The sequence below is a fragment of the Tenrec ecaudatus genome, chromosome 14, assembly GCF_050624435.1.
Source record: "Tenrec ecaudatus isolate mTenEca1 chromosome 14, mTenEca1.hap1, whole genome shotgun sequence".
In the NCBI taxonomy this organism is placed as follows: domain Eukaryota; kingdom Metazoa; phylum Chordata; class Mammalia; order Afrosoricida; family Tenrecidae; genus Tenrec; species Tenrec ecaudatus.
Window position 1 is genome coordinate 11,164,560 of NC_134543.1, and position 25,029 is coordinate 11,189,588.

General features: G+C 59.4%; 2 protein-coding genes across 3 annotated transcripts in view; one reads left to right on the forward strand and one right to left on the reverse strand.

Moving 5' to 3' along the window:
• Nucleotides 1–7,811, forward strand: part of ITPK1 (inositol-tetrakisphosphate 1-kinase) — a 118,565-nt gene extending 110,754 nt beyond the window's left edge. For both annotated transcript variants that reach the window (XM_075531256.1, XM_075531255.1), the window contains exons 9-10: nt 763–925; nt 6,287–7,811. In XM_075531256.1, the coding sequence (XP_075387371.1) occupies nt 763–925; nt 6,287–6,615 (492 nt within the window). In that variant the 3' untranslated portion in view covers nt 6,616–7,811. The remainder of the gene's footprint in view (nt 1–762; nt 926–6,286) is intronic.
• Nucleotides 7,812–13,710: 5,899 nt separating this feature from the next.
• CHGA (chromogranin A) lies at nt 13,711–23,292 on the reverse strand. The gene is given in 8 exon segments (XM_075531918.1): nt 13,711–13,794; nt 15,220–15,661; nt 16,233–16,680; nt 17,103–17,201; nt 19,616–19,684; nt 20,446–20,539; nt 22,452–22,498; nt 23,247–23,292. Coding segments are annotated over 8 exon segments (1,329 nt in total).
• Nucleotides 23,293–25,029: the final 1,737 nt, after the last annotated feature.

The window sequence follows — 25,029 nt, forward strand, 5'->3', positions numbered from 1 at the left end:
CCCCTGCACCCCACCCCCAGCCGATGAACTGGCTCTAGGCCAAGCAGTGCTGAAGGGGAGATCTCACAGCTCCGGGCCCTGGCCCTGTCTAGAGGATGCTGCTCCGGGTCAGCCCTCAGGACAGTGGGGCCGTGGGTGGGTGAACTCTGCCCCTTTCTGCTGCCGGTGCTGGGAAAGGGCCATTGGTCCTTGGCGGCCAGGGCTCTCTGCCCATCCTCCCAACACTCCGCCCACTCACTGTCACTTTATAAAAACTGGAGAGCCACACAAACCTGCTGCCTATCTTGAATCTGCCAAGTCCACCCAAACGGGCCACTTCAGAGTGGCAATTCAGTGTGCAGCCATCCCCCCACTCTCTGGACCCCACAAGTACCTTCTCTGGGAAGCCCTAGACCAGCAGGCAACCCCACCCCCAACGCCCGCCGCACGCTCTGGATCAGGGAAGACTGCGCATGCAACATCTTTCACTTAGCATAGCACTCTTGCGGGGATCAGGTTGCTCAGGCACCCCGCCTGCTAGCTTCTAGGTGCAGCTCCTGCCGCTTCATCAGCATCCTTGCAGACCCCCTACCCCTGCCCGCCTGCCCTGAGGACCTGTGCCCAAGTCCGCCCTAGGTTTTTGAGCCCTGTGGCCCATCCAGGCACTGACCCTCTCCGAGCCTTGACTCCTGTCCCAAAACCGCTGATAGGATCTGTGCCAACGGGCCAGCACTGGGCAGGAGGGCCCTCCGTGCCCGGGCCTGACTTCCTTGTGTGTTGCAGCTGGACAAGATCGAGGGCGTGTTCGAGCGACCGTGTGATGAGGTCATCCGGGCGCTGTCCCGGGCCCTGCGGCAGGCACTGGGCGTGTCCCTCTTCGGGATCGACATCATCATCAACAACCAGACCGGGCAGCACGCTGTCATCGACATCAATGCCTTCCCAGGTGGGCCTGCACCTGCGAGCCGCACCCAAGGGAGAACAGGGATCACGGGGCAGGGCCCACCCGGGCCTCATGAGCTCTCTTACTGTTGGGAGTCTGGGCCAATGGGCAGCTCCCCTGAGCTCAGGTGGGCAGTGAGTGAGGAGGAGGTGAGGATGAAGCAGGCCCGAGCATGGAGCACAAAGCTGCTGCTCAGTACACAGAGGTCAGCCAGCAACCAGCCCCTTCCCCCCTGTATTTCCTTGGTGATCTGAATCTGAAACCCCACAGTTCACCTGTAGGGGAGCCGAGGCCACGCAGCACGTTGATCTCAGGGCCTGTGCTCCAGGTGCTGACAGGGACACTGCTGCTTCTAGCTCTGCCAGCCTGGTCGGAATGAGACATAGGAAGCCTCCTATAAGAGTGTTTACGTACTGCTGTTTGTCTTTGAGCATTCTTCAGTGGGATTGTGAGCAATCCAGGGCCAGAGTTTGTCCCTTGCCAAATGACTGCGTGTCTGTCATACCCTAGAGGGATGTGAGCACACAGAGAGGGTGCTCCGTGTGTGTACACACACCACCCCTCCCTACACCACAGACAGACCTCATGCAACACACGTAGTCCCACGGGCCACACAGAAATACCACATACACACACTCCTGCCCATGCACCTCACCGCATATCAGAAATCCTCCACTACACATGTACTGTAATATACACACATTCCTCCCCTCACCACATAGACCTCTCTCATGTGCCCTCTGTGTACACTGTCAGAGGAAACCAGCCTCTGAGGGGCTCGAAGGTGCAGATGCACGGAGATGATGCATAAAGATGATTGTGCGCTCGTAGCGGGTAAGGAAGGTAGGAGAGAGCTCAATAAAGGAGTCAGACACATTTCACGGTAGCAGGCTCACCTCAGCTCCTCTTGATGGGCCACGTGGAACTGGGAGAAGTGAGAGCCAGCCTTTACTATCTTGGGACATTTATAAGCAGCCTTAAGACCTGCATATTCAGTAGTTACACGCATCACAAGGTGGGCAGTAACTACATTCGCTCCCTGAGCTCACAGGTGAGGAAACATAATACCTCCTTCACTGGGGGCGGGTGTGAGGGGGTTGGGTGACACAGCGGGAAGAGAGAACAAAAAGATAATGTTTGCTTCTACAGGGAGATACCATCAACCATGTGCTGGCTTTAAGGCGGCAGAGCTGTTCAGGGGAGAGTCTGTGGGATGATATTTGAAGGAGGATCATGGACTTGGACTACCTCTAACTTACTAAAGTGGAGACTTTCCCAGCCCAGAACACCAGCTTTCCAGATTCCCTCTGTTATAAGTTAGGGAATACAGTCCTCCTATTTCCCTCAGTGTTTCCCACAATGCACCTCTTTCCACACCATGCTCACACCACATGTGCACTCACACATACCACACATGCCTTTCCATATCATAGCAGACCACACGTGTACATGCACACACACACACACACAGCATACACACACCCCTTCCCACACCAAACGCAACAGACCTCTCACAAGCCACACATGCCGACACCATGCATCCTCACCCCCACCCGCCCACCCACTCAAAGCTCTCACACATGTTCCTCACACCACCAAAGCCAAACCTCACTCACCGCAGTCACGTCCATTCTAGCTGCAGGACCCAGGAGGGCAGGGCAGCACTGCCCTGTGGCTCAGACTGGACCGCTCCTTGGGAGGAGAATGTTCCGTCCTCCACCTTTCTCCCAGAACGGCTGGTGGTTCTAACTTCTGGCCCTGTGTGTGGTCAGCAATCCCACATGCACCCACTGTGCTGCCAGGGCTCCTCCCAGACACTGCACATAATATGCAAACCTCTCATATACACCACACATGCCACACGGCCTGCTGCTCGCTCACACCCACCCACACACACATACTCCCCGAACACACACACACACTCCTCTCATGGCCTGCCTATGTGCTGCCACACAGCACACATGTACCTAATACAGCCCGCAGCCCTCGTCTGTCACAGACTTGAAGGCCCCTGGTGCCCGTCTGTGATCATCGTGAAGTAGACACTCATGCATGACGTCCGGGTGTCTCTTCGTCACCAGTCCGAGGGGTGCAGGGCCACTGGGGACAAGCCCTGCATCTCGAGGCAGACTGGCTCGGGCAGAAACGAGCAGGCAGCAGCTCTGAGGCCACCCTGAGGATCCTTCCTCAGAGCCAGGCCCAGGCCTTGCACCACTCCTGCCAGCCTCTCAATACCCCTGCCATCCCAGGCTGCAGCCTGCCAGTCCAGATTCCCGAGGGCTCACCTGAGCAGATGGCACATCCCTGGTGCCCGGAGGTGAGCCCTCCCAGGCCATGACCGGGTCAGTTTGCTCCTTGTAAACTAACACTGAGAGTCTCACGGGAGCCCTTACCGGGGCTGTTTCCATGCCGGTCCTTGTGAAGATGTGGTGCCCACTCTTCTGGACACCGCCCAGTGTTCAGACGTGAAGCCCTGGTTTCCGCCCCCTTGCTGCTTCTGCTCATGGGGCATCTGTCCAGCAGAGCACCCCTGCCTCCAGGTCTGCTCCCAGGGACAACAGTCTGGGAACACGTGTGGCCTGGGGACAGGAGGGTCAGAACATATGTGACCTGTGGGGTCGGCCCAGCTCCTGTCCCCCCATGACTAGCCCCCACACCCAGGCTTCTGAACACGAGTACTGAGGGCAGTCCTGTGTGGTGAGGGGGGTGGGGACTGTCCTCCTCTGGCTACCCAGGAGCCAGGCTCTCTGAGCCGGAGTGGCCTGTCTGGGTGGTCCCGCCTTGGGGGAGTGCATCACCGAGCCAGCCCTCTTCCTGTTGTGCAGCTGGGCTGTACTTGGCCCGAAAGCAGACCTCCCCTCGCACAGGCCCTATTAACCAGGCGGTGCAGTGGGCATGTGGTGACATCTGCACTGGGCCACCGTTGCCCCAGCTGCGTGGGTCAGTCACAGCAGGGAGGGGCACCTCACCTCTGATTTCATGGCCCCCACAGTCTGCGCTTCCCTGTCGGACGGGAGGGGGAGGAGCATGGACAGCGGGTGCACATCCATGTCCTCTCCCCTGGGCTCTGGCCTTCATCACACGCTGCTGCAGGGCAGAACTCCATGGGTGCGGAGACTGCCCCCCAGGAGGCTGGGTTCCCACAGAGTCCAGGCAGCCCGAGGGACTCACTAAAGCCCATTGCTGAGTGACTCCCCACGGGTGCCGGGCTGACGTGAGCATGAGCTTGCCCTCACTGTCCCGGCACTGGGTATAGGTATCACGGGAGGCAGTAGCCAGAGAGAGGGGGAACTTGTACAAGACCCCCAGCAGAGGCCAGGCCCCCAGGCTGCAGTGTGACAGGGCCGGAGGGGGCCCGGGGTGAGTCAGCTAGGGGCTGGGTCCTGTGGGCTCTACACGGTTGGCCTTATGGGTGTGTCTGGTGGGGAGGAGGGAGCGGTAGCACATGGCTTCCTGGGACAGGCAGGCTCCACCACAGTGCAGGTTTTCATAAGTGAGCAGAATTTTAAGTGGCACACTCATAAATCTAGTGTGGAAACTGGGGTCCTGGGGCTGGTGTGCTCACTGTGGAGCTGAGAGGTCCCCCAGAGCAGACGGGCTCAGAGCCTCTGTCCTGGGTGCACAGGGGGGCAAGTGAGAGGTTGGGAACAGATAGGCTCACAGTGCAGGGTGGACGGCTAGGTGGTCAGAGGCTGCCCGAGGGACAGGGCCAAGCCAGGGGACACAAGGGAGTGGAGACAGGGAGAAGTCTGTGTCCAGGTGACCAATGGACTTGGTTCTGGCAGGCACAACTCCCAGAGTTCTGCTGGGTGTGCCAGGCTTGCTGCCGCCCTCCCCTGGGACTCAGCATGCATGTAGGCAGTGGGAGGACCTGCACGGAATGGTTGCTGGTGAGGAGAGAGGTTGAGTCGCTTGCCTGGGGCGCCCACTCCTCAGCGTTGGAGCCTGGACTGGCCTTCAGAAGAGGGCCCACCTCCTTGGGCTGGGGTGCGCGGACCCTGTGGAGCAAAGAGAGGGGCTGTAGGTCCCACTGGCTGGGCCTCAGCATGCCCGAAGGGCTGCCCCCACTTGCCCCCTCCCAGCCCTTGGTGTCTGGTCTGGGGGGCAGAGCCTTTGCTGAGGGAGCTGCCGTGTCTAACCTGATATCCGGCTCACAGCTCCTGCCCAGCCTGTGTGTCCACCCTGGAAACCAGGCTGCTCCTCTGGGTGTCTTCCCAGGGGATCACGTCCAGCCAGGCCCTACCTACACTCCAGAAATTGGCCCTTCCGGTAGGACTCAAATCCACATACCTAGGATGGTGCCTCAGACAAGACCGGATCTCATAGCTCACATCCTGCTCCCCCTCGAGAGCTTTGTGGTCAGAGAGCCTCTCTAAGCCTCGGAGGTCTCCTGTGTAAAACGGCTGCGAGGGTGCAAGACCCTCGGTATCCCCCTGTGCCCAGCATGTGTCTGTCTGCTGCCAGCCCCGACCTCTCAGGGCTATGTGCAGACAGGCAGGCAGGCAGGCCACCAGCCAACAGCTGCCTTGGGGACCTTTCTGTAGAAAGGGCACATTCCCAACCTCCAGCCCCATCCCGCCCTGCCCTGCCCTGTGGCTCTCCTGTGAATGGCCACCTGGTGGTGGGGGTGGGACGGTCATGGGCATAGCCATGGTGGCAGCGTCACCCCCTGTGGACACCCTGAGCCATGGCAGAGGGAGTGCACCCAGCTCTTGTCCCGGGTGCACCCAGCTCTTGTCCCGGGTGTGAGGCGGCACCCACACCCGGCTTCCAGTTGCCCAGAGACTGTTAGCTGGACATCAGCAAAATCTCCACCCTGGATCCCAACCTGCCCCGTAGTTCCCCGGGACCCCTGCTGACATCAGCCCAACTCACTGCCTCTGGTCCTAAGGGATGCAGGAAGGCGGGCGTTTGCACCGTAGGTGATGGCCAGGGCTGCCTGCTGGCTGACTGGATGGGCAAGGCAATGGGCCCAGTCTAGCATATACTGCCCCACCCCACCCACTACCAGTGGTGCATGCTAAGCCCCTGCTGTGAAATGTGGGAGTTCCTCATTCGCATGTGGGGAAACTGAGGCCTGGAATCTGACCAGATCCATTGTGTCCAGGAGAATTCACTCCTCAGAGCATGAGGAACGGGCCTTTGACCTGGCCAGCCCCCTCCCTGCCATGCTAACCCTGGCCGGGGTGGTGGGTGAGTTGGCCATGGATCCAGGAGCCTGCCCCTCAGCTCCTCGCAGGCCCTGGCTTATATGCAGAGCTTCACTCTCCTCTCCGGTGGGTGGGCATTGGGGCCTTCTGCCCTCAGCCTGCCCACTGCCCGGCTCACGGCCCTCTGCTTTCTCTCCACCCACCCCACCTCCAGGCTACGAGGGCGTGAGCGAGTTCTTCACAGACCTCCTGAACCACATCGCCACCGTCCTGCAGGGCCAGAGCACAGGCACGGGGGATGCCGGGGACTCAGCCCCGCGGAGGCACAGCAGGCTCCTGGCAGAGCAGGCCGGCGATCGGACGTGCAGCACCAGCCCCGGCTGCTGCAGCCTGAGGGGCCAGGACCCTGCCTGGAGGGCAGAGGCCGACGCGGGCAGCTCGGCCAAGCTGCCACACCAGAGACTCGGCTGCACGGCTGCTGTGTCACCCAGCTTCCAGCAGCACTGCGTGGCCTCCCTGGCCACCAAGGCCTCCTCCCAGTAGCCGGCTGCTCACACAACTGGGACCGTGACAACGCACTCCCCTGGTCTGATTCCTCCTCCCAGTGTCCCCAAGTTTCCGACTCCTGACCTAAGAGGGCAGGGGGAGGTGAGAGGCTCCCAGCCCCGCCCTGCCATTCTCTACTGAGTTTACATGCTGTGTTTTCAACACTAGGCCTGACTGTGAGCTGTAGGGGCAAGCCGAGCACAGGTGTGTGGGTGTGTGACCCAGTGTGCGTGCATGTATGTGTGCACCATGTCTGGTGGCTGCTGGGGACCAGGCCTCAGGATCCTAAGGGGATACCCTTGGTCAGGTGCCAGCTGCAGCCCAGGGAGTGAGCGGGTCCCCATCTCTCTGAGCCCCCCACCTCAGACCCTACACCCTCCTCCGCAGCTTTGTCAGATGTGAGACCTTAGCCCCCACCACTGGGGTGACCTTGACATACACACACACACACACACCATCGCCCATCCCCCCCAGGAGCAGGAGCCTCAGGACCACAGCTGCCACCCCCTGGCGGGCAGAGGTGCCTGGCCTGGGGTCCGTGTCTCCATTGCCCAGGCCCCTATGAAAGGGATGGACAGGCCAGGAGGAGGCCGAGGCCTCAGTTGGCTGCCGGGCCTCCTGGCAGCTCCATGAAGTCCACCAGCCATTTGGCCATGGGTCCTGGCCACAGCCTTCCCTGAGGTGCCTGAGGCCAGCCCCTCTGCACGTGCCCCACTGAGAGCCTGCAGTATGACTTTGGGGGGGCCACTGCCTCCTGTCTGTCCAGGAAAGACTGAGGGGCCAGCAGACTGCTCTTAGACACACAACTGTTGCTCTGAGAGTCAGCTAGGATGCGGGCCGGCGTGGGAGGTCGGGCCTTCTCTGCGGAGGCACTGCCCACGTGTCCAGCCCCTGCCTGTCCCTGTACGCATGGCTAGCAGGAGCTGCAGCCCAGAGATGGTCTCGGCCTTGCTGGAGCCTCAGGCAGGGCTGTGATGGAATGCCCCGGTGTTTGTGAGGTGAAGATGCCAGCTCACTGGAGAGGGGACCGCGGTCTTGGCTGTGCTGTGTGTGGTCGGGATGGTCCGAGGCTGGGTGGAGCCTTCAGGACCGTCTGCTCCCGTGGTGAACCAACAGGCCCGTGTCGCCCCTTACCCAGCGTGGCGCGGCGTCCTCATGCACTGCTTTGTCTCTGAATAAACTACTGAGATCAACTGCAGCCTTGTCGGCAGGTGGGCGGGCGGGCGGGCGGGCACTGGTGTCCAGCCGTCTCAGTGGCAGCATTGGGTAAACAGCCTTCCCTTCCGGTTAGAACAGTGTTTCTCAACTGGGGGTCGAATGACCCTTTCACAGGGGTCACCCAATTCATAACAGTAGCAAAATTGCAGTTCTAAAGTAGCAAAGAAAATGATTTTATGGTTGGGGGGGGGGGTCACCACAACATGAACTATTAAAGGGTCACGGCATGAGGAAAGTTGGGAACCACTAGTTTAGGTGCCCACAGTCCCCACCAACGGAGGACATGCGGGCTGGCAGGAACCCTGACACCAGGCTGTTCCTGTGCCCCGTCCTCTGCCCACTGTCAGGCACATCATTGGTGTCCATGGCAACCCATGCAGGTGTTGGGAGTGGTCATGACTTCTTGAGGTGCTGCAGATGGGGTGGGGTGCCCTTAGCTGACCTGCACCTGCCCATGCCAGCTGGCCCCGGGCAGGGACCCGCCAGCCCATCACGTAGGCCCATGACGGGAAGGGGTGAGCCCTGCTCTTAGGAGGGTACTGGGTGTGCTGACCTTTTTCCTTTCACGAAACCCTCGCCCCGTTATGTGCAGGGAGCAAGTGTGACCACACAGCATGCCCAGAACCTTCTCGGGCCCATGGGAAAGGCCTGCTGGGCTCCAGCACCAGCAGAGGAGCTGGGGTGGGAGCAGGCATGACCCTTGAGTCTGCCAGCATCACGCAAGGCCAGCTGGGACTCTGTCCCTGAGTTGGTGGCACATGGGGCTGCTGTCCCGGCTGCTCTGTGGCCTTGTGATATTTGTCTTTGGTGGCGGTCAGGGGGCAGGGTGGCTGGGGGAACAACAGGCAGAATCTCCGAGGCTTGGGGGAGTCTTGGGGTCACTCGCAGGCTCCAGCTGAGGTTCTGGGCCCCACTGCTTGAGAGGCTTTTCTTGTACAGGCAGTGATGGGGCTCCACACTCGCCTAACACGATGTCTGTCCTCACCAGCAGGACTCGGCCCCACCCAGGTCCTTGCCACTGGCCTCCGGGGTGCTGTGAGTTGATACCACATGGTTCAACTGGGCCTGGAGCGCTGGGTCACCTGCAGGTTCCCTGGGGGTTCCTGGAGGGGCTTTCCGTCTGTGAAAGCCTGTCTGTCCGTCTGCCCCCACCAGTGAAGGAGAAGAACTCGGAGAGACTTCCTTTCTCAACGGGAGAATGTAGGGGGAGCAGCTGAGTGGCTTTGTTGGCTGATCAGCTGCTTCAGAATCCTTCCAACCCAGGAAGCCGCCAGCTGGCTCCCACATGCCAAGTCATCGCAGGCCACAGAACTAGTGCAGACATACGCTGCTGTCCACGTGTCCCCTGGGAACCTTGACCCAGCAGAACCCGGCAACCCCCTTCCACTCAGGGCAGCAGATGCCCCCGGAGCTGCAGCTGGGGCCCTCCTCCTATTGCCCTACACCTGACACCAGAGAGTATTCGTCCCTGGGTGAGGGGAGGGGTCTGGACTGCCCTCTGATTCCATACATATCTGCCTGACTCCTGACAGGAGGAGGAGATGGACCTGCACCCCACTGTCCCGGTGCCCCCGTCTGCCTTCTCTCTGTAGCAGCACCACCAGTACCAAGTGTTCAGAGAGTGGGAGGCCCCTGGCAGGGCACTTGTGGTACAGAGCATGTTGGAGCAGGGCCTACAGGACCCACCCAGCCCGCCAGCCATTCTCCCGAAGTGATTGCTTCTTGTGACCTGGCTACTTGGTGGTACCACCTCCTTCCACTTGCTGACTGACCCCTCTGTCCAGCCCTGTCAGAAGCTGCGTCAGTGAACCGGCTGCAGAGGGTGACACCTGGCCATTGGGACAAGTGGTCCATGCATGACAGTTCACAAACACTTTCCCATCAACCCCCAGCTGGTGTGCCCGTGCCTATACATGACATATATGTTTACATGCCTGTTTCAACTCGGGGACCCCCGGGTCAGAGCAGACAGCCCCACAGGGTTTCTAAGGCTGTCAGTCTTTCCCGCAGAGGTTGAACTGCCCGCCTTCAGTTTAGCAGTCAAGTCCTCAACCACTGTGTCACCAGGGCCCTTATATGTCTGTATCCGAGAGGAGTCAGGAAGTGTTACTATGATGCCAATGTATACATCGTTCACTGCCACCAGCTCTGACCCATAGAGACCCTATAAGACAGGGTAGAGCTGCCCCTGCGGGTTTCCAAGACTTTAGATAAATCATTTTATTGGGAGGGTCTTAAACCTCTTAGAACAATCCATACAGCAATTCTACCGTGCACTTTGGTACATACGTTGCCATCGCCACTCCAAGACTAACTACAGAAGCAGAAAGCCCCGTCTGTCTCTGTGGAGCAGCTGGTGGTTTCTGCTTGGCGCTTAAATCACCAGGCCACGAGGGCTCCTTTTGTTTGGGAGAGGTTTCTGCCATTTCGTCTCCATGCTCTTGATCTAGCCTCATGCCGACTACAGAACAACACCTCTATAGACCAATGCAAAGGTTCAGGTCCACTGGCTCTCGGGTTGGCTGCGTAATTGTCATGTGACTGAACAGGTGGCCACATAGACCCATCTTTGGCATGGTGACCCCGGGGATAGGGTGTCTCCACACCCTCGTCATTGGCTAGCGAGGCTTGGTAGAGGATTTTTTTATTGTCAACCATCTAATGGGATGCATCTACCCACTGCCATCAAGTTGGTTCCATCTGGTAGTGTACTTTATACGGAGTGTACACGAGTGTAAATAGGCCTCTGTGAGCGCACACAGCTGCTCCTTTCCCCTGAGTGTGGCTGGTGGGTTTGAACCACCAACCTTAGCACCGTAACCCACAGCACCTTCAAAGCAGCAGCCAAGCTCTGCCATCGAGTCGATTCTGACTCATAGCGACCCTTCAGGACAGAGTGGAACTGCGCTTGTGGGTGTCCGAGGCTGTGGATCTTGGGAGTCGACAGCCTCATCTTTGGCCGACAGATCTGGTCTGTTCGGATTGCTGCCCAACATGACCCACTCCACCTGCGAGGCTTCTCCTAGCACCCCTATTCTTTCTGTAGCTGCTGGGGGTACAGTGCAAAACCAAGGATTAAAGAAAGGCTTCTGCCAACCCCCTCCGAGCCAGGGAAGGGCACAGTGGGCAACCTGCCTGCAACCAGGGCAGCTTTGCCATCATTGTAGCATTTGCTTGGCCTATGTGACTGTGGGACCCTTGGGAGAGAAGTAGTCTCCCCATTTTATGGCTGGGGACTGAGATCCTGAGAGGCACAGCTGTGCAGCCAAAGGCCAGGCTGGGGTCTTCTGATTTTAGAGCCTAGCATGCTCAGGCTTACTGCACAGAGCTGCCTCTTCAGAACTTGGATCCGAAATCCCAGCCGTGCTCTGGAGAGGCCAGTGATGCCCTGTCACCAGCCAGTCTGGCAGAATCCTGCTGACGCTTGCTGTCCTGCTTGAGCAGGTGACTGGCAGTGGCAAAAGGAGATGGCCAAGGTTGCAACGTTGACAGGGAGCTCCCAGAGGTGTGGGCCGGGTTCACAAGAGGACATGGGACAAGGAGTATCATTACTGATGTCAGATGGATCTTGACTGAAAGCTGAGAATACCAGAAATCTGTTTACTTGTATTTCGTTGCTTGTGCAAAGGCACTCAACTGTGTGGACCACATTACACTGGGTCACCTTGAGAAGAATGGGAACTCCAGAACACCTCATTGTGCTCATTCAGAACTTGTACGTGGATCAAGAGGCAGTTGTGTAAACAGAACAGGGAATACTGCCTGGTTTAAAATCAGGAACGGTGGGCACCAGGGCTGTATCCTCCCACCATACTGTTCAGTCTTTTTGCTGCGTAAACCACCGGAGAAGCTGGACTACATGAAGCATGGTGCAGCATCAGGATTGGAGGGAAGCTTGTGAAGCTGCGGTCTGCAGATGACACAACCTTGTTTGCTGAAAGTGAGGAGGGCTTGAAGTCCCGGTGCAGATCAGGGATTGCCGCATTCAGAGTGGATGATTCAATGTGGGGTAAACCAAAATCCTCACAACTGGATTAATAGGTAACATGATAAACGGAGAAAAGGTTGAAGTTGTGAAGGATTTTGCCTTGCTTGGCTCCATAATCCAGGCTCATGGAAGCAACCATGTTTTACATTAGGTAAATCTGCTGTACGAGACCTCTGCAGTGTATCGAAGAGCAGAGATGTTACATTGAGGATGAAGGTGCGCCTGACCCAAGCCATGGCATTCTCCATTGCGTCATATGTGTGTGAAACTTGCACATGGACCGAGGAAGACCGTAGAAGCGGTGATGCATTTGAATTGTGCTGGAGGAGAATATTTGAAAGGACCGCGAAAGGGCAGACTCGTCTGTCTTGGAAGTACAGCCAGGGTGCTCCTAAGGAGGCGGCAAGGATGGCGGGACTTGGTCTTACCTACTTTGGCTTTGTTGTCAGAAGAGACCAGGCCCTGGAGAAGGACATCGTGGCTGGAAGGGGGTGAGACAGCAGAAAAAGAGGAAGGTCCTTGACGAGCTAGATGGGCTCAGCGGCTGCCTCGATGGGCCCGGGCGTGGGGACAGTTGTGAGCACGCCGCAGGACCTGACAATGGTCGTTCTATTGTGCGTAGAGTCTCTATGGGTGGGAGCTGGCTCGATGGCACCTAACCACAGCAGGCTGCGAGGCTAGGTGCTCCCCCTGTTGGACCCCTGCCCTCTGTTCCTGGTGAAGAGTCAGGCTCTGCACCGGGCAGCCATCTGTGTGGCTCTCAGAAGCTTGTGCAGAAGATGGGTGACTGGTCCCGACGACTCGCCGCTCACAGCAACCTGGCCCTCTGGTTGCTTCGTGCTGCCCGTCCCACCCTGCACTCTTGCCCTCGCCCTGCCCCTTCCCTGGAGGAGTCAGTGGTTCCCCTCAGAGAGCAAACCCTCAAACCAGAGCACCTCACTGCCCTTGAGTCCATTCTGACTCCGAGCGACCCCTACAAGGCGGGAACAGAAATAGCCCTGTAGGTCTCGGCATCGGTCAGCCTTCACGGGAGAAGTCTTCTTCTTTCTCCCGCAAAGCAGCCAGTGGATTCGAACCACAGACCTGGTGGTTAGAAGCCCAACTCGCACATTACCCGATAACCCTCCCCCATGACCTCCCCCATGACTTCTTGCCGTGCTCTAGCAAACTGCTACCTGGGCAAGGCGTTCACACGCCCTGCGTCCTAGGCACAGGTCAGAGGTTAGGTCATGGCAGATTGAAGCCCAGAGCCCCCCACAGCTTGGAGGCCCAACCCCGAAGTCAGTCCAGTGGCTGTGGCATCATCTGGGACACCAGGAAGTGTTGGTGAAGCCAGCCCTACCTCTGCATGGCCCAGCCCGTGCTCCGCGTGCAGAGGAACAGTAGTGGGGCCCTGGGTCAGCCGTATGTGACAGCCCCTACGTACGACCTGAGAGACAGGTGTTGGCGCCCCCATTGTACAGATGAGACTAAGAGCTTGCCGGCAGGAAGTGACCCAGGGGGAGTCACCCTGGGGCGAGCCCACCAGCACCCCGTCCCCTGCCCTTTAGTCCAGCCCAGCTCCGCCCACTCCAAGTTGGGTGGGAGGCAGGGGAAGGATTGAAAGAAGCCACAAAAGCCCCGAGCAGATTTATTTTCCACAGACGGGTTTTGTACAGACGGTGTTAACTGGCTCTCACTGAAGCCGCCGTCTTTGCAGTGTGTTCAGTGGACCTGGGTGGGGGCCGGGGGAGGGACACGCTTGCAGAAAGGTGCCTGTGCCCAGAGAGTGGACGGTGTTCAAAGTTGTGGGAGGGTCACTCTGTAGAGGGGCAGGGTCCAGTGCCTGAGCTGTCTGGCCAGGATCTGCGAGGGGCCCGCAGAGTCGGGACCCCACAGCAGCCACCTCAGCCCCGCCGCAGCGCCTGCAACTGGTGGGCCACCTTGTCCAGCTCTGCCTCAATGGCCGACAGGCTCTCCAGCTCTTGGTCCTGGGAGAGGATAGCGGGTCAGGCAGGACTGGCCCAGATTGGCTGGGCCAGTGGTCAGCTGTGTGACCTGGGCACCCCAGTGGACTTGTCTGGCCCATGGAGACATTGACCAGGGTGCTCTGCAGATTGCCCAGTGACTTGGTGACTCAGGGTGCAGGGGCCCCACACTCCGGGGGACTGCCCTGCCAACCCCAACTCCTCCTGATTGACTAGCATGGTGGTGGGGGTGGGTGGATAGGGATTCTGCTCTCAGGATCCAGGGGACCCAGCCATTGGGTGATGATTCTTAGGTCTAGTCTTCTGGGACTTTCTCTGCAGGCCTCAGCTACCTGGCTGCCAGGGGGGTGATTCTGGGAGGTGGGAAATCCCTCAGCCTTCTCTGTACCCTGGAAACTTCCAGTGGCCCAGGCAGTGTGGGAGCTGAGCCTAACAGGAGTGCACACCTGGCCAGGCCACAGTCCCTGCTGGTGAGGGGCTCCCTCAGAGGGCTCAGGCATGGTACACTGAGGTGGGCTATAAGGAAATTGGCGAGGCGGGGAAGCGTGAGTTATAGGTGCTGGGGAGGCTTCTAAGAAGACCCTAGGCCATGCGGAGTACCTGTGCACCGATTCTGGGGCCCATACCTCCACCCTGCAGGGCAGGGGTCCTGCCAGCCTCTCTGAGCCACCCCCCACACCTCTGCTGAGGGGTGGGGGGCACACGAAGGTGAACAGCCATGATCTGAGGCCCAAAGCCAGGGTGAGGCTCGAGCTGTTCCCTGTGGTCATGCCCTGTTCCCCGAGGCACATCTGCCCAGCGCACTTCTGGGGCCAGCCTCCTGGCTCTCCTGCCCCTGAAGCTACAACCTGAGTCAGGGCCAGCGCTGTGCATGTGTGTAGGGGAGGGGGGGGGCGCTGTCCTAAGTGAGAGCCTTCTCCGGCCCCAGCTTGCGTTCTACCTGCCAGGAACCCCCAGTCCCTCCCCTGGGGCTGTCCCTGCACCCAGGGTGGCCCATACCTCCTAGTCCTAATCACAAGACTAGCAGGGACACGCCACTGCCCACCCCCCCATAGATGGCAGGGTCTGTGGGGCGCAGAGTGACCTGCCTCAGGCCTCACAGCAAGGGCAGACCCAAGTCTTCAATCTGAGGTCAGGCTGGCCCCTCCTTTAACCCGGGAGGAGGCTGTGCCTGGCTGCCTTGGGGGCAGGAGAGGCCGGGGGGCCTCCAATCCAGAGACCTGTCTGCCCAGCATGGGGCTGCAGGGGCCCAACGCTGGTCCCTGCCAGCCTCTCTTGCCAACCTGTTCCTGGTGCCTCTGGGAACTCACTCAACTTGCCCTCCTCGCGAGCTTTCTCTTCCCTGCCTTCTAGTTCTGCTTCCTTGGGGTGAGCAGTCCCCCCAGAGGCCCCTGATCAAGTTCCCCTGGGGGACCGGGCCATACCAACCTCGGGTCTGCGGTTGGCACTGCCCTCCTCCTCCTTCTTCTCCTCTGGGTAGCCTCGGCCCGGGAGGGGCAGGCCAGCCTCCAAACTGTCTTCCTCCGAAGCCGGTCTCCAGCCTCGGCGCAGCTGGGGCCCGGGGCCCCTGAAGCCGTAGGTCCGGGTCCGGAAGGAGAGCTGCTTCATGGAGCGGTCTGGATCCGAGTCCGCAGAATCTTCCCCCACCAGCCGCTTTTCAGCCGTCAGCTCCTTGGCCAGCTGGTCCATCTTGCTCCACCGCTTGTCCTCTTCCCACTCGCTGGAGCGCAGCCCCTCCTGCTCCCCGCTCTTCCCAGCCTGGGGGAGGCCCTCAGGGGGCCCTGCTGGATGCTCTTCCTCCTCCGGGGAGTCATCCTGCTGCCCCTTCCCCTTGGAGGGCTGAGCCTGCTCAGCCTCAGGCTTACCGGCTCTCTCCATGGCCCCACCTGGAGCTGCAGGTGGACAAGGGCAGGACGATGAGGGTGGGGGTGTCACTGCCTTGCCTGGTTCGTGCCACTCCCCAGGGCCTGGGCAGTGCTGCTCAAGGGCCAGGCAGCCTCTCCCCAGCAGACCCCACTGGGAAGACCCCTCCTCTGCCATGCCTTACAGGGGCATGTCCACAGTCCACTGGCTCAGGGTGGGAGTGAGACCCACTCTGCCTTCAGCTCCAGAGCCACATGGGCCACCGGGGAGAGGGAGGAAGGAGAGAGCCTCTCCTATCCTCTGGTTGAAGCTGAGGCCGTCCCCACTCTCCCATGCTGTCCCTTTGCCTCTTCACCCTGAAGAACGCCTCTCACCCCTGGGGACCATCCCAGGCTCTGGGCGACAGGGGGAGGGGTTTGGGTGGGGTGTCAGATAGAGCTGGCGGGGATGGAGGGTCGGTTTCAATTAGCTGTGGGACTCTGAGCAAATCATTTAACCTCTTGAGCCCTGGAACATAGAGCTGCCCCCTGCTCGAGGCTGCTGTCAAATGGGGTGGTCTCTCCCACACCCGCCTGCACCCTGACACGGGGACTCAGCTGTCATACGTACTCATGGCCCTCGGAGTCTCCTTGGAGCCGGGGCTCGGGTGGGGGTTCAGCGCCGAGGTGGGGCCTTCCTCCTGAGAGTCAGCCTTCTCTCCAGCCTCCTCCTCCTCCTCCTCCTCCTCCTCCTCCTCCTCCTCGACCTTTGCCTGGTGCCCTGCACCCTGGCTCTTCGCTCTGTCCTGTGAGGGGCTCTCAGGTGTCCCCTCAGCCTGGGATCCTGGGGGTTTCTGCCCTAAGGGGCTGACTGGGGGGTGGGAGTTCTCAGCTTCCTCCTCCTCCTCCTCCTCCTCCTCCTCAGGGGCCTGCTGGTTCTCCATCTCAGACTCCTGCTCCAGTGCTGGGGGAGGAGCACCGTGGTTCTCCGCCTCTTTGGGGTGCCTTTTCTCCACCTCATCCTTGGAGGGCGCCTCTCTCGGGGCCTCTGTAAAAACAACAGCAGAGTCGGGCCCTGGGGACCAGGCAGAGCCTTCTTCCTCTGATGCCAGTCCCTGTGTTGGCCCCTGCATCTTCATCGCCCTCCGGAACGGGGCCGCCCCCCTCGGAGATGACCATTGTTTCTGCCTTTCCAGATAGAATGCATTCAAAACATGCCTCGCAGATGACCCCAGGAGAGAGCCCCGGGTCTGCTGGGTGGCCTCAGAGAAGCCCCTTAACCTCTCTGTGCCTGAGGGCACCACCAGTACCTCTCTCCGCTCTGCCCCCCCACCCCCACCCCCAGGCTCTGCAGGGCTCTGTCAGGTCTTTTCTGACTGGACAGTGCCTATGGCTGGACTTAACTAGCACACACACCCCTCCCCCGCCCCGCCCGCCCGGCCTGACCTCCAGCCAGTGGCGAACACTGACCCTTCATATCGATCTTGTCCCCCTGGCTCTCCAGGACCTCGGAGAGTTCATTCTCTAACCCCACGTGCTGCTTCTGCGGGTGGGCCCTCTCCTTGGCACCTGGGTGAGGGAAGGGAGAAAGCCTCTTCTCAGAGCTCGGGCCAGCAAGGGTCAGAGAGTGAGGGCTTCTGCTTCTTCATCCATGAACTGGGCACATGTGGTCCAATCCTGCCCTGGGGCTGGTGGGGGTGGGTAGGGTAGGGGGGTTCTGCAGGGGCCAGGGCTGCCTCTGCCCCCTGCCCTCGAGGGCCCTGGCCCCCCCACCTTGGAAACAAGAACAAGCCCTGCTGCCCAGAGGTGGAGCCGAGGGCCCCAGGGTGAGAGTGGGGAGTCAGAGGTCCCCGGGACCTGGCTGCTAGCCCAGGGGACTCTGGGCTCTGCATCAGAAGTCACAGGGACTGATTGTCCCCTCACAGGGCCTCTTGACTGAAGTGACCCCCAAGTCCAGGCCTCAGCACTGCTGCTTGACTTGAGCCCCTCGCCAGGACCTGAGACCTTACTACCTGCAGGCAGGGACCTTCAGGCTGCTGCAGCCCCCTCTGCCTGTCCCCACCCTGGGCCTGGCACCGATGGTGGTGCTTCACCACGGTGGGCACTTCAGGGGGTCAGCCACAGCTCTGGCCTAGGCAGACTTGGTGAGGTGACCCTGGGCAGCACAGACCCTGCAGACCAGGTTGCCCCACTTCACACAGGGAAGGGCAGCTTAGCTGTGCAAGTGGGAGCCCAGGAGAAGGAGCAGATGGATGGGCAGACACCCTTGAAAACCATTGTATCTATGTATGAATATTATATGAATGTTCAATGTTGTATATGTGTGTGTTGTATCTGTGTATATATTGTATCAATTTGTATGTGTTGTATCTGCATATTGCATCAATGTGTGTATGTTGTATCTATGTGTGAATATTGCATCAATGTGTGTATGTTGTATCTGTGTTATACATGTGTGTGCATGTTGTACCTGTTACATGCATGTGTGTGTGTTGTGTGTTATGTGCATGTGTGCATGTCGTATGTGTGTTATATGCCTTGTAGTATGCATGTGTTTGTTATGTGTGTTGTATGCATGCGTGTATGTTGTGCTGTATGCATGTGTGTGTTCTCTGTGTGTATGTTCTGTGCATGTGTGTTCTATATGGATTTGCTCCTTGGTGTAGATGGCCACGATACTCAGCTGCTGACCAAAAGGCTGGAGGTTTGAGTTCACCTAAAGGCAGCTCAGCAGGAAGGCCAGGCATTTCTTTCCACTGAACACCCAGCCACTGACTACCCTGTGGAGGGCAGCAGCCCCACATCGGAGAGGGTGTTCACTGTGTGTCATTCAGGTCCAGTGACCCCAAGGCTGTGTGCAAAGGCTGTTTCAGGACCACCCCGTCACACCATCCCTGCTGACGTTACATTGAATCAGTGAAATGAAATCACTTGGTCATCTCACTTTCAAAGTGCTGGGTTGTAAGAAGATATTTGATGTTTAGTCAAAGCAGCAACGCCAGGGTGGACAATGGCAGCTTCATACTATGCGTTAGAATAGCTGCAGCTCCAACTGTGTGCCCCTTCTCCCTCCCAGCAAGCGCAGGAGGTGGACGGCAGGAGGGAGGGAGAAGGGCCCGGGCCCTGCTGCTGTGGTGCCCGGCACTCCCCTCCCCTATGCCCCTGCCCGTCCTCACACCCTGCATGGGCTGCTCCAGGCTTCAGTGTGTGTGCCCGGTGCTGCCACAGCCCCAGCCCAGCCCCAGCTTGGTTTGGGAACTGGTGCAGGTTCATGCCACAGAGCATGCTCTGGGGCCAATGCGGGACCAGACCCCGGGTTTCCAAGGTTGAGGCTGGGGCTGGGTAGAACAGCTCACTGTGTGTGATGACAAGTTAACCCTCCACTCCAACATCCTACCCTGGCTCTGCTTGTGACAAGAAGCCACCCCCAGTGACAAGAAGCTCACTACCTCACACAGGTACTCCATTCTCCATAATAACATCATTGGGGTGGTTTTTGATTTTTTTCAAGTTTCATGGCAAGAGGCAGACTTCACCCTGCAGCGCATTGAGAGTCTACCCTGGATTGGAGGGGCGGGACCAAGAGCCTGTTTGCCCCTCCATCTGACAGAAGCCCCTCCTCACTCTAGAGATGAACTTTGTTTCCAAGTAACAGAGGACAGGAGTCCCTTCCTGCCTTTAAAAGTCTGTTCTAGTTTTCACGATGTCTATTGGAAGAGCTGGACTTACGGAATCCATGGGTATTTGGAGTGCCACCGCTGGTCTGGGCACGTCACCACCTCACTGTGACCTTGGGCAAGTCACTCAACCCCTCCAAGCCTTGATCTCCTTAACCGTTTCAATAACAGATCAGCCCTCACCTTGCCATTCCATCATGGGCAGGAGGTGACTAAGAACCAGAAGGAGACAGAGCCTTGCCCAGACATCTGTCCACCTCCACTGCCGGGATTTACCCAGAACTCTGTGCAGTGGCTGATAGATACCTTGCAGGGCGAGATCTTGGAGCTCCTTCAGTAAGTTCCGGTGCCGCAGGATGGAGAGGATCCGCTCATCTGCAGTGAAGAGAGTTGTGTTTTTTTTTTTGGGGGGGGGTGTCTAGAGAGCAAGCAGCTCAGGAGATGGTCAACATTTTCAGCTGAGCACAAGGACTTTTCTGTGGACACGAAGAGCCCACATGGCAGCAGCCAATTGGGTCTGGAGATGACACACCTAAACCCCGCTTCTCGCTAAGGGGTCCGCGCTCCGCGGTCTCAGCATCCAGGCCCCAGCCAAGGGCAGCAGCCCCTGAGGGCTGTCTGTAAACCACACCCGTTCCCCATCTCCGTACTTTTGCCAGATGGCTTCTGCTCCAAGGAGATTCTTCCTTGTGGATTTTAAGTCTCTAAGGCCTACGGCTCCATCTATCCAGTGGCTTGCTGAGAAAAAAAGCTCTTTCCTCCTGTGCCCCTGCCCACCACCCCACATTAATCTACTCCTCACATCTCTGCAGGGTGCCCACCAGGTGCGGAGAGGTCCTGGGGCCACGGCAGCCCCGCCTCTGCCTGTGGGCTCTCATGTCCTGGGAGCTTGCTGTTTCAGCCCGGGTCTCGGTGACGTATTGCCTGCAGTTGGAGTCACTTGTCTTCGGCTCAGATATGCCCCCTGCAGCTTTTTAAATCCCCCTGTATGCTGCTGGCTCTGACCCCTGAATCTCACTGTACCCCGGTCCCAGCATATGCCCGGACAGACACTTGGACAGACTGATGCACTGAGTCAGTCCATCAAAGCCACACACCCCCTCTCCTAAGCTCCCAGCCCAAGCTCTGAGCCGTACCTGCTCGGAGGGTCTCAAAGCACTGGTGACTGATGGGCATGGGGCTGGGCTGGGACAGCGTGTCCGTGATGGCCTCCACGATACACTCCATCACCTGAGCAGAGAGGAGGAGAGGGTGGGGGTGGACTTGCTCGGGCATGGAGCTTGACTGGGCAGATTTCTAAGGCTATCAGGACATTCATTGGCTCTTGTCCTCAGGGCTCCACGGGTGCCAGGCTCCCAGCCACTGCTGTCCCCTTAGCCAGATGATCACAGCAGTGATGACAGCAAACCCTGTGCCGGATGACCCAGGAGCAGGGGTGGCGGGGGCCCTTTAAGGTTGCTCATGGTGGCCGTGGGACGAAGGGTGGGGCAGGTAACTTTTCACCCCCCAGCAGCGTTTCCTTCCTGGAGTGGGGGGTCTGGCAGATGCTCAAAGGCCAACTCCTCCCGGAAGTCCTTCGGGCCTGCTCAGATGGGAACAAAGGTGGCCTATCTGAAAACAAGACTTGGGTCCCTGGCCCGCAGTGTCCCTGGGTTGCCCTGTATGGTGAGGGAACGCCTCAGGCTGGTCCGTCTCCACCCACGAGCCACCTTGACTGGATGTCCCCAGCCCAGACCAACTAGCTGTGCCTCTGCCAGTCTGGTGAGGTGCCCAGCAAGGGGCTGGAACCACTTGGCCCTTAGGACCTGGTGTTGGTAGATGATGCCCATCTTCTTGGGCAAAGGATTGGAGCTGGCTGAGCTTCACTTTCCTTATCTGTGAAATGGGGATGAAAATCCCTGAAAGGGCCAGGAAGTGCCAACACAGGAAAGGGTTCCAAGCACCAGCCCTCCCTCTCTGCTTCCAGTCTGCAGAGGGGCAGGCGCTGGTGGGGAGCGAGGGGGCGGTGGCAGGCTGTGTCTGCGGGGTGTCAAGGCAACCAGCCCCAGGATCTGGGATAGTCACCTGGCAAACAAGTCACAAAGTGTGCAGTTACCTTCCCAGCTGGGGCATTCTGGTCTTTGCCTGCTGCTTTGTGCCCCTGACCCCACAGCTAGACATGATCCGGGACCACAGGGGCTGTGGTCCTAGACTCTACACCGGGACATCAGATGCCCCCTGGTACAGGAGACAGATTCCGGGAGAGAGATTGTGTGGGGCTTCAGAGGTAGAGGCGAGATCTGGGAGGGAACCTCCAGAAATAACCATACCCACTGGCTGAGGGCCTACTATGTGCGGGACATGCCACTTCCTGCTCCCCCCAGTGCTCCAGGGTAATATTGACAACTGGCAAAGGTGGAAGCCCAGGGAAGGGAAGGCACGTTCCCCAGGTGGCATGGAGGAGGGCGTGGGGGAGGCTTCTTCCCCGTCTCCTCCTTCCACAACCCGGAGGGCAGGAAGCACCCTGGTCCTTGGGGACTGAACTTGGGTCCCCAGGGGGTGAAAGAGGACAATTCCTGATCTGCGCCTCTGCATTGGGTGGGAAGGAGGGGCTGACAGACTGAGTGTATGCAAGTTCATGCCCAGAAGGATGTCTGGTTGAGCAAGAACCCCTGTTTGTGCCTCCCTTGTCCAGTGACCTCTCCCATCAGTCTCTAGGATCCCAGATGCAGGCTTGATCAAGAATGATTGGTTGCCCTTTGGGAGAGCGAGGGCTTGGGCACCAATGGAATGGGAGGGTGTTGCTGAGCCCCAAGGAAAGGACGGTGGGGGCAGAGGGGGCGACCTGGCAAGGTTCTCGAAGGCATTTCTCACTGACAGGAATGCCACCCCCAAGTGCAGGAGACACTTCAGCCCTGCAGGTGAGAAACAAAGCCAGTCGGGAGGGCCGTGCGCCCAGTTCAGAGGAAGCAGGAGCCCCCACAGCGGGTCCACTGGGAGAAGTAGCAATCTTTGATATTTGCTTCTGCAAGCTGTCCCCAGGCTCAGCAGCCGCAGTGCTGGCTCCTGGCTTTATGCCAGCCTCGCTCCTGCAGCTACCCAAGAACTGGTGGCGAGGTGCCCATGGACCTCCCGCCCCAGGTGTCCCCAGCACCCGTCTTACCTCAGTGTCCCCTTTACTCATCAGGCTGGCCACGGGGAGGGCGACGGCTAAGAAGGAAGAGAGAGCTGGTGAGAGCCCAGGGGTCCACTTGCCCTACGGTCCCTCTCAACGTGGCTCCTACAGTGGCCTGGGGCTGGGGCGGGTTTTGTTTCCAGTCCCCAACTGCTGTCCTCAGGGAGATGGATGCCCCATGGAGGCTGCCCTACCAGTTTCCTTCTGGAAAGTCCCGCTCTGGCCAAGGTGTGGGACCTGAGGCTCCGGTGATACAAACAGCTGAGGACAGGTGGGGGTGCAGAGGGCTGCGAGACAGTGCATGGGGTGGAGAGCGAGTTTAGGAGGACAGGAGAGGCTGGGGGAGGGGCTGGAGAAAGGTGCAGGGGGACAGGAAGGGGTGGGGTGCAAGTGGTGAGGAGAGAGTGCAGGGGAGTGGGGGTGCAGGGAGCTGCGGAGGGTGGGGGAAAGTGCAGAGGAGCAGGGAGAGGCTGCAGGGGGAAAGGGTGGGGTGCAGGAGAATGAGGGGTGCAGAGGGCCGGGGAAAGAATTCAGGGCGGTGGGGAGAGGTGCAGGGGCTGCGGAGTTGAGGGAAGAGGCGGGTCTGTGAGAGGTGGCGGGGAGGCAGACAAGGACAGAAAGACGAAGAAGGAGAGGGAGAAGCTGGTGCCCAGCAGCAGCCCTGTCACCTCCCCCAGTGACCTTGGTCAGGCGCGGAGCTGGCGCCGACCTCAGGCCTCCGAGGCGCTGTCCGCGGTGCTGAAGGCGAGGCGGCCCCCGGGCCCGGTCCCCGCGCCCGCTCACCTTGCCCCGCGCAGAGCAGGAGGGCCAGGACCGCGGCGGAGCGCATGGCGGAGCCGGTGGCGGTCTGGGGCCTGGCACCGCGGGATGTTCCCGGCCAGGGGCGGGCACGGGGCGCAGAGTCTGTCTCCGGGTGCGTCTGTCTGTCCGCGAGTCCGCTGATCTCTCCTCGCGCGTTTCTGGCTCTGCAGCTGCTGCAGCGCCCTCACGCCCCGCTTATATACCCCCCGACCCAGGAAATGACGTCAGCGGGGCCGCCCCCTGCCCCCGTTTCCCCACCCCCCGGGGTGCCCAGGAGTCGCCCTCTACTCCCCAGCCATGCAGTCCTCGCCATTCACCGCTTCCAGTTCGTGGGGCCCTGGGCTGACCCCTCTCCCCCGGCGGCCTCACGATTTGAGGAGTGACCATGGGCGAGTCGTTGTTCCTCGTGGGCCACGCGCTTTTCCTGCGCGCAGAGAGGTGGGCAGGGTCCCAGAACCCCCGCGCCCGCACCCTGCTGTCCTGGTCTCACCACCAAGGCGCCCTTAGATACCTCCCGAGCGAGGCTTCCCTCGCTGCACCTTAGCTCTTTGTACCTGAACAGGTGCCTGCCTGTGCTGGACGCCAGTTTGGGCGACCCTGTTCACGCGCCGCCCCAGAGCCCGCTCGGTGGGCAACTGCTGACGGTGCTGACTGAAAGCTCATCCTTCTGGGTGAGTGGACACCGGCTTCGGAGTGCTCAGAGTGAAAGACAGGCAGATGACAGGGACTAACTTATGAAGACCACATCAGATCCCTTGTACCTTCTCCTGGGGGGGTCCCAGCTTCGCCCCGAAGGGCCACTGGCAACCCATCTCCCCTTCTCTGTCTTCTGCGATCCTGGGGTCTTGTGAGAGGCCGGCTTTCAGTTTTCTCTCCCTTTGCTGACACCACCCAGAGCCCCTCTTCCCTCCTGCACCCCATCTGCCACTGCTCCTTGCTGGCTGGTAGCTCAGTGGGCAGACCTGGGCTACTAGTGCAAAGGTCGGAGGGTGGAGCCCACTCTCTGGCTCTGTGGGAGAAAAGCCGGGAAGCCGGATGGCGTCTTAGCCTCCCATAGAGGTGCAGCTGAGAAACCCCATGAGGGGGTTAGAATCTGCCCTGGAGGGTCCCTATGAGACGCAGTCAGCTCCCCAGGACTAGGGAGAAACAGCCCTAAGCCTGTGTCCACTCTGTCCCCAAAAGAGATCGCAGCAGGAGCTGGGAATGGCTCCACGCATGTACTCAGCCCATCAGCATTTACAATGTGCTTTGAGCATCTTAAAGCACCTACTGTGTTCTTAGAGCTGCACTCAGCAGGTCTGGGGGCCCAGGACCCAACAATAAACAAACCTTGACTCAGGTGGGGTGAAGACCAGCAAGTAGAGAAATGAAATGCCCGGTGCCCCACATGGTGATGGGCACAATAGAGAGAAATGCAGCTCCCACGCACTGCCACTCGGAGAGGCCCCATGGGACAGTGTGGATTTGCCCCTGTGGGTTTCCACCACTGGACGTCTTTACCGGAGTAGAAAGCTTCATCTTTCTCATGGGGAGCGGCTGGTGGTTTTGAGCAGCTGAGCTTGTGGCTAGCATCCCGGTGCATAACCACTCCGCTATAGCAGGGTTGGGGGTATAGGTGTGCCAGAAGGTAGGGATGAGGTTACATTTCAAATTGAATGGAATAAAGAGGCCTCCTGAGAAGGTGCTATTTGAGTCAAGACTGAAGTGGGTGGGTGTGAGTCCCTCTGGGTGTACAGGGGAAGAGGGCTCCAGGCTGAGGAGGTGG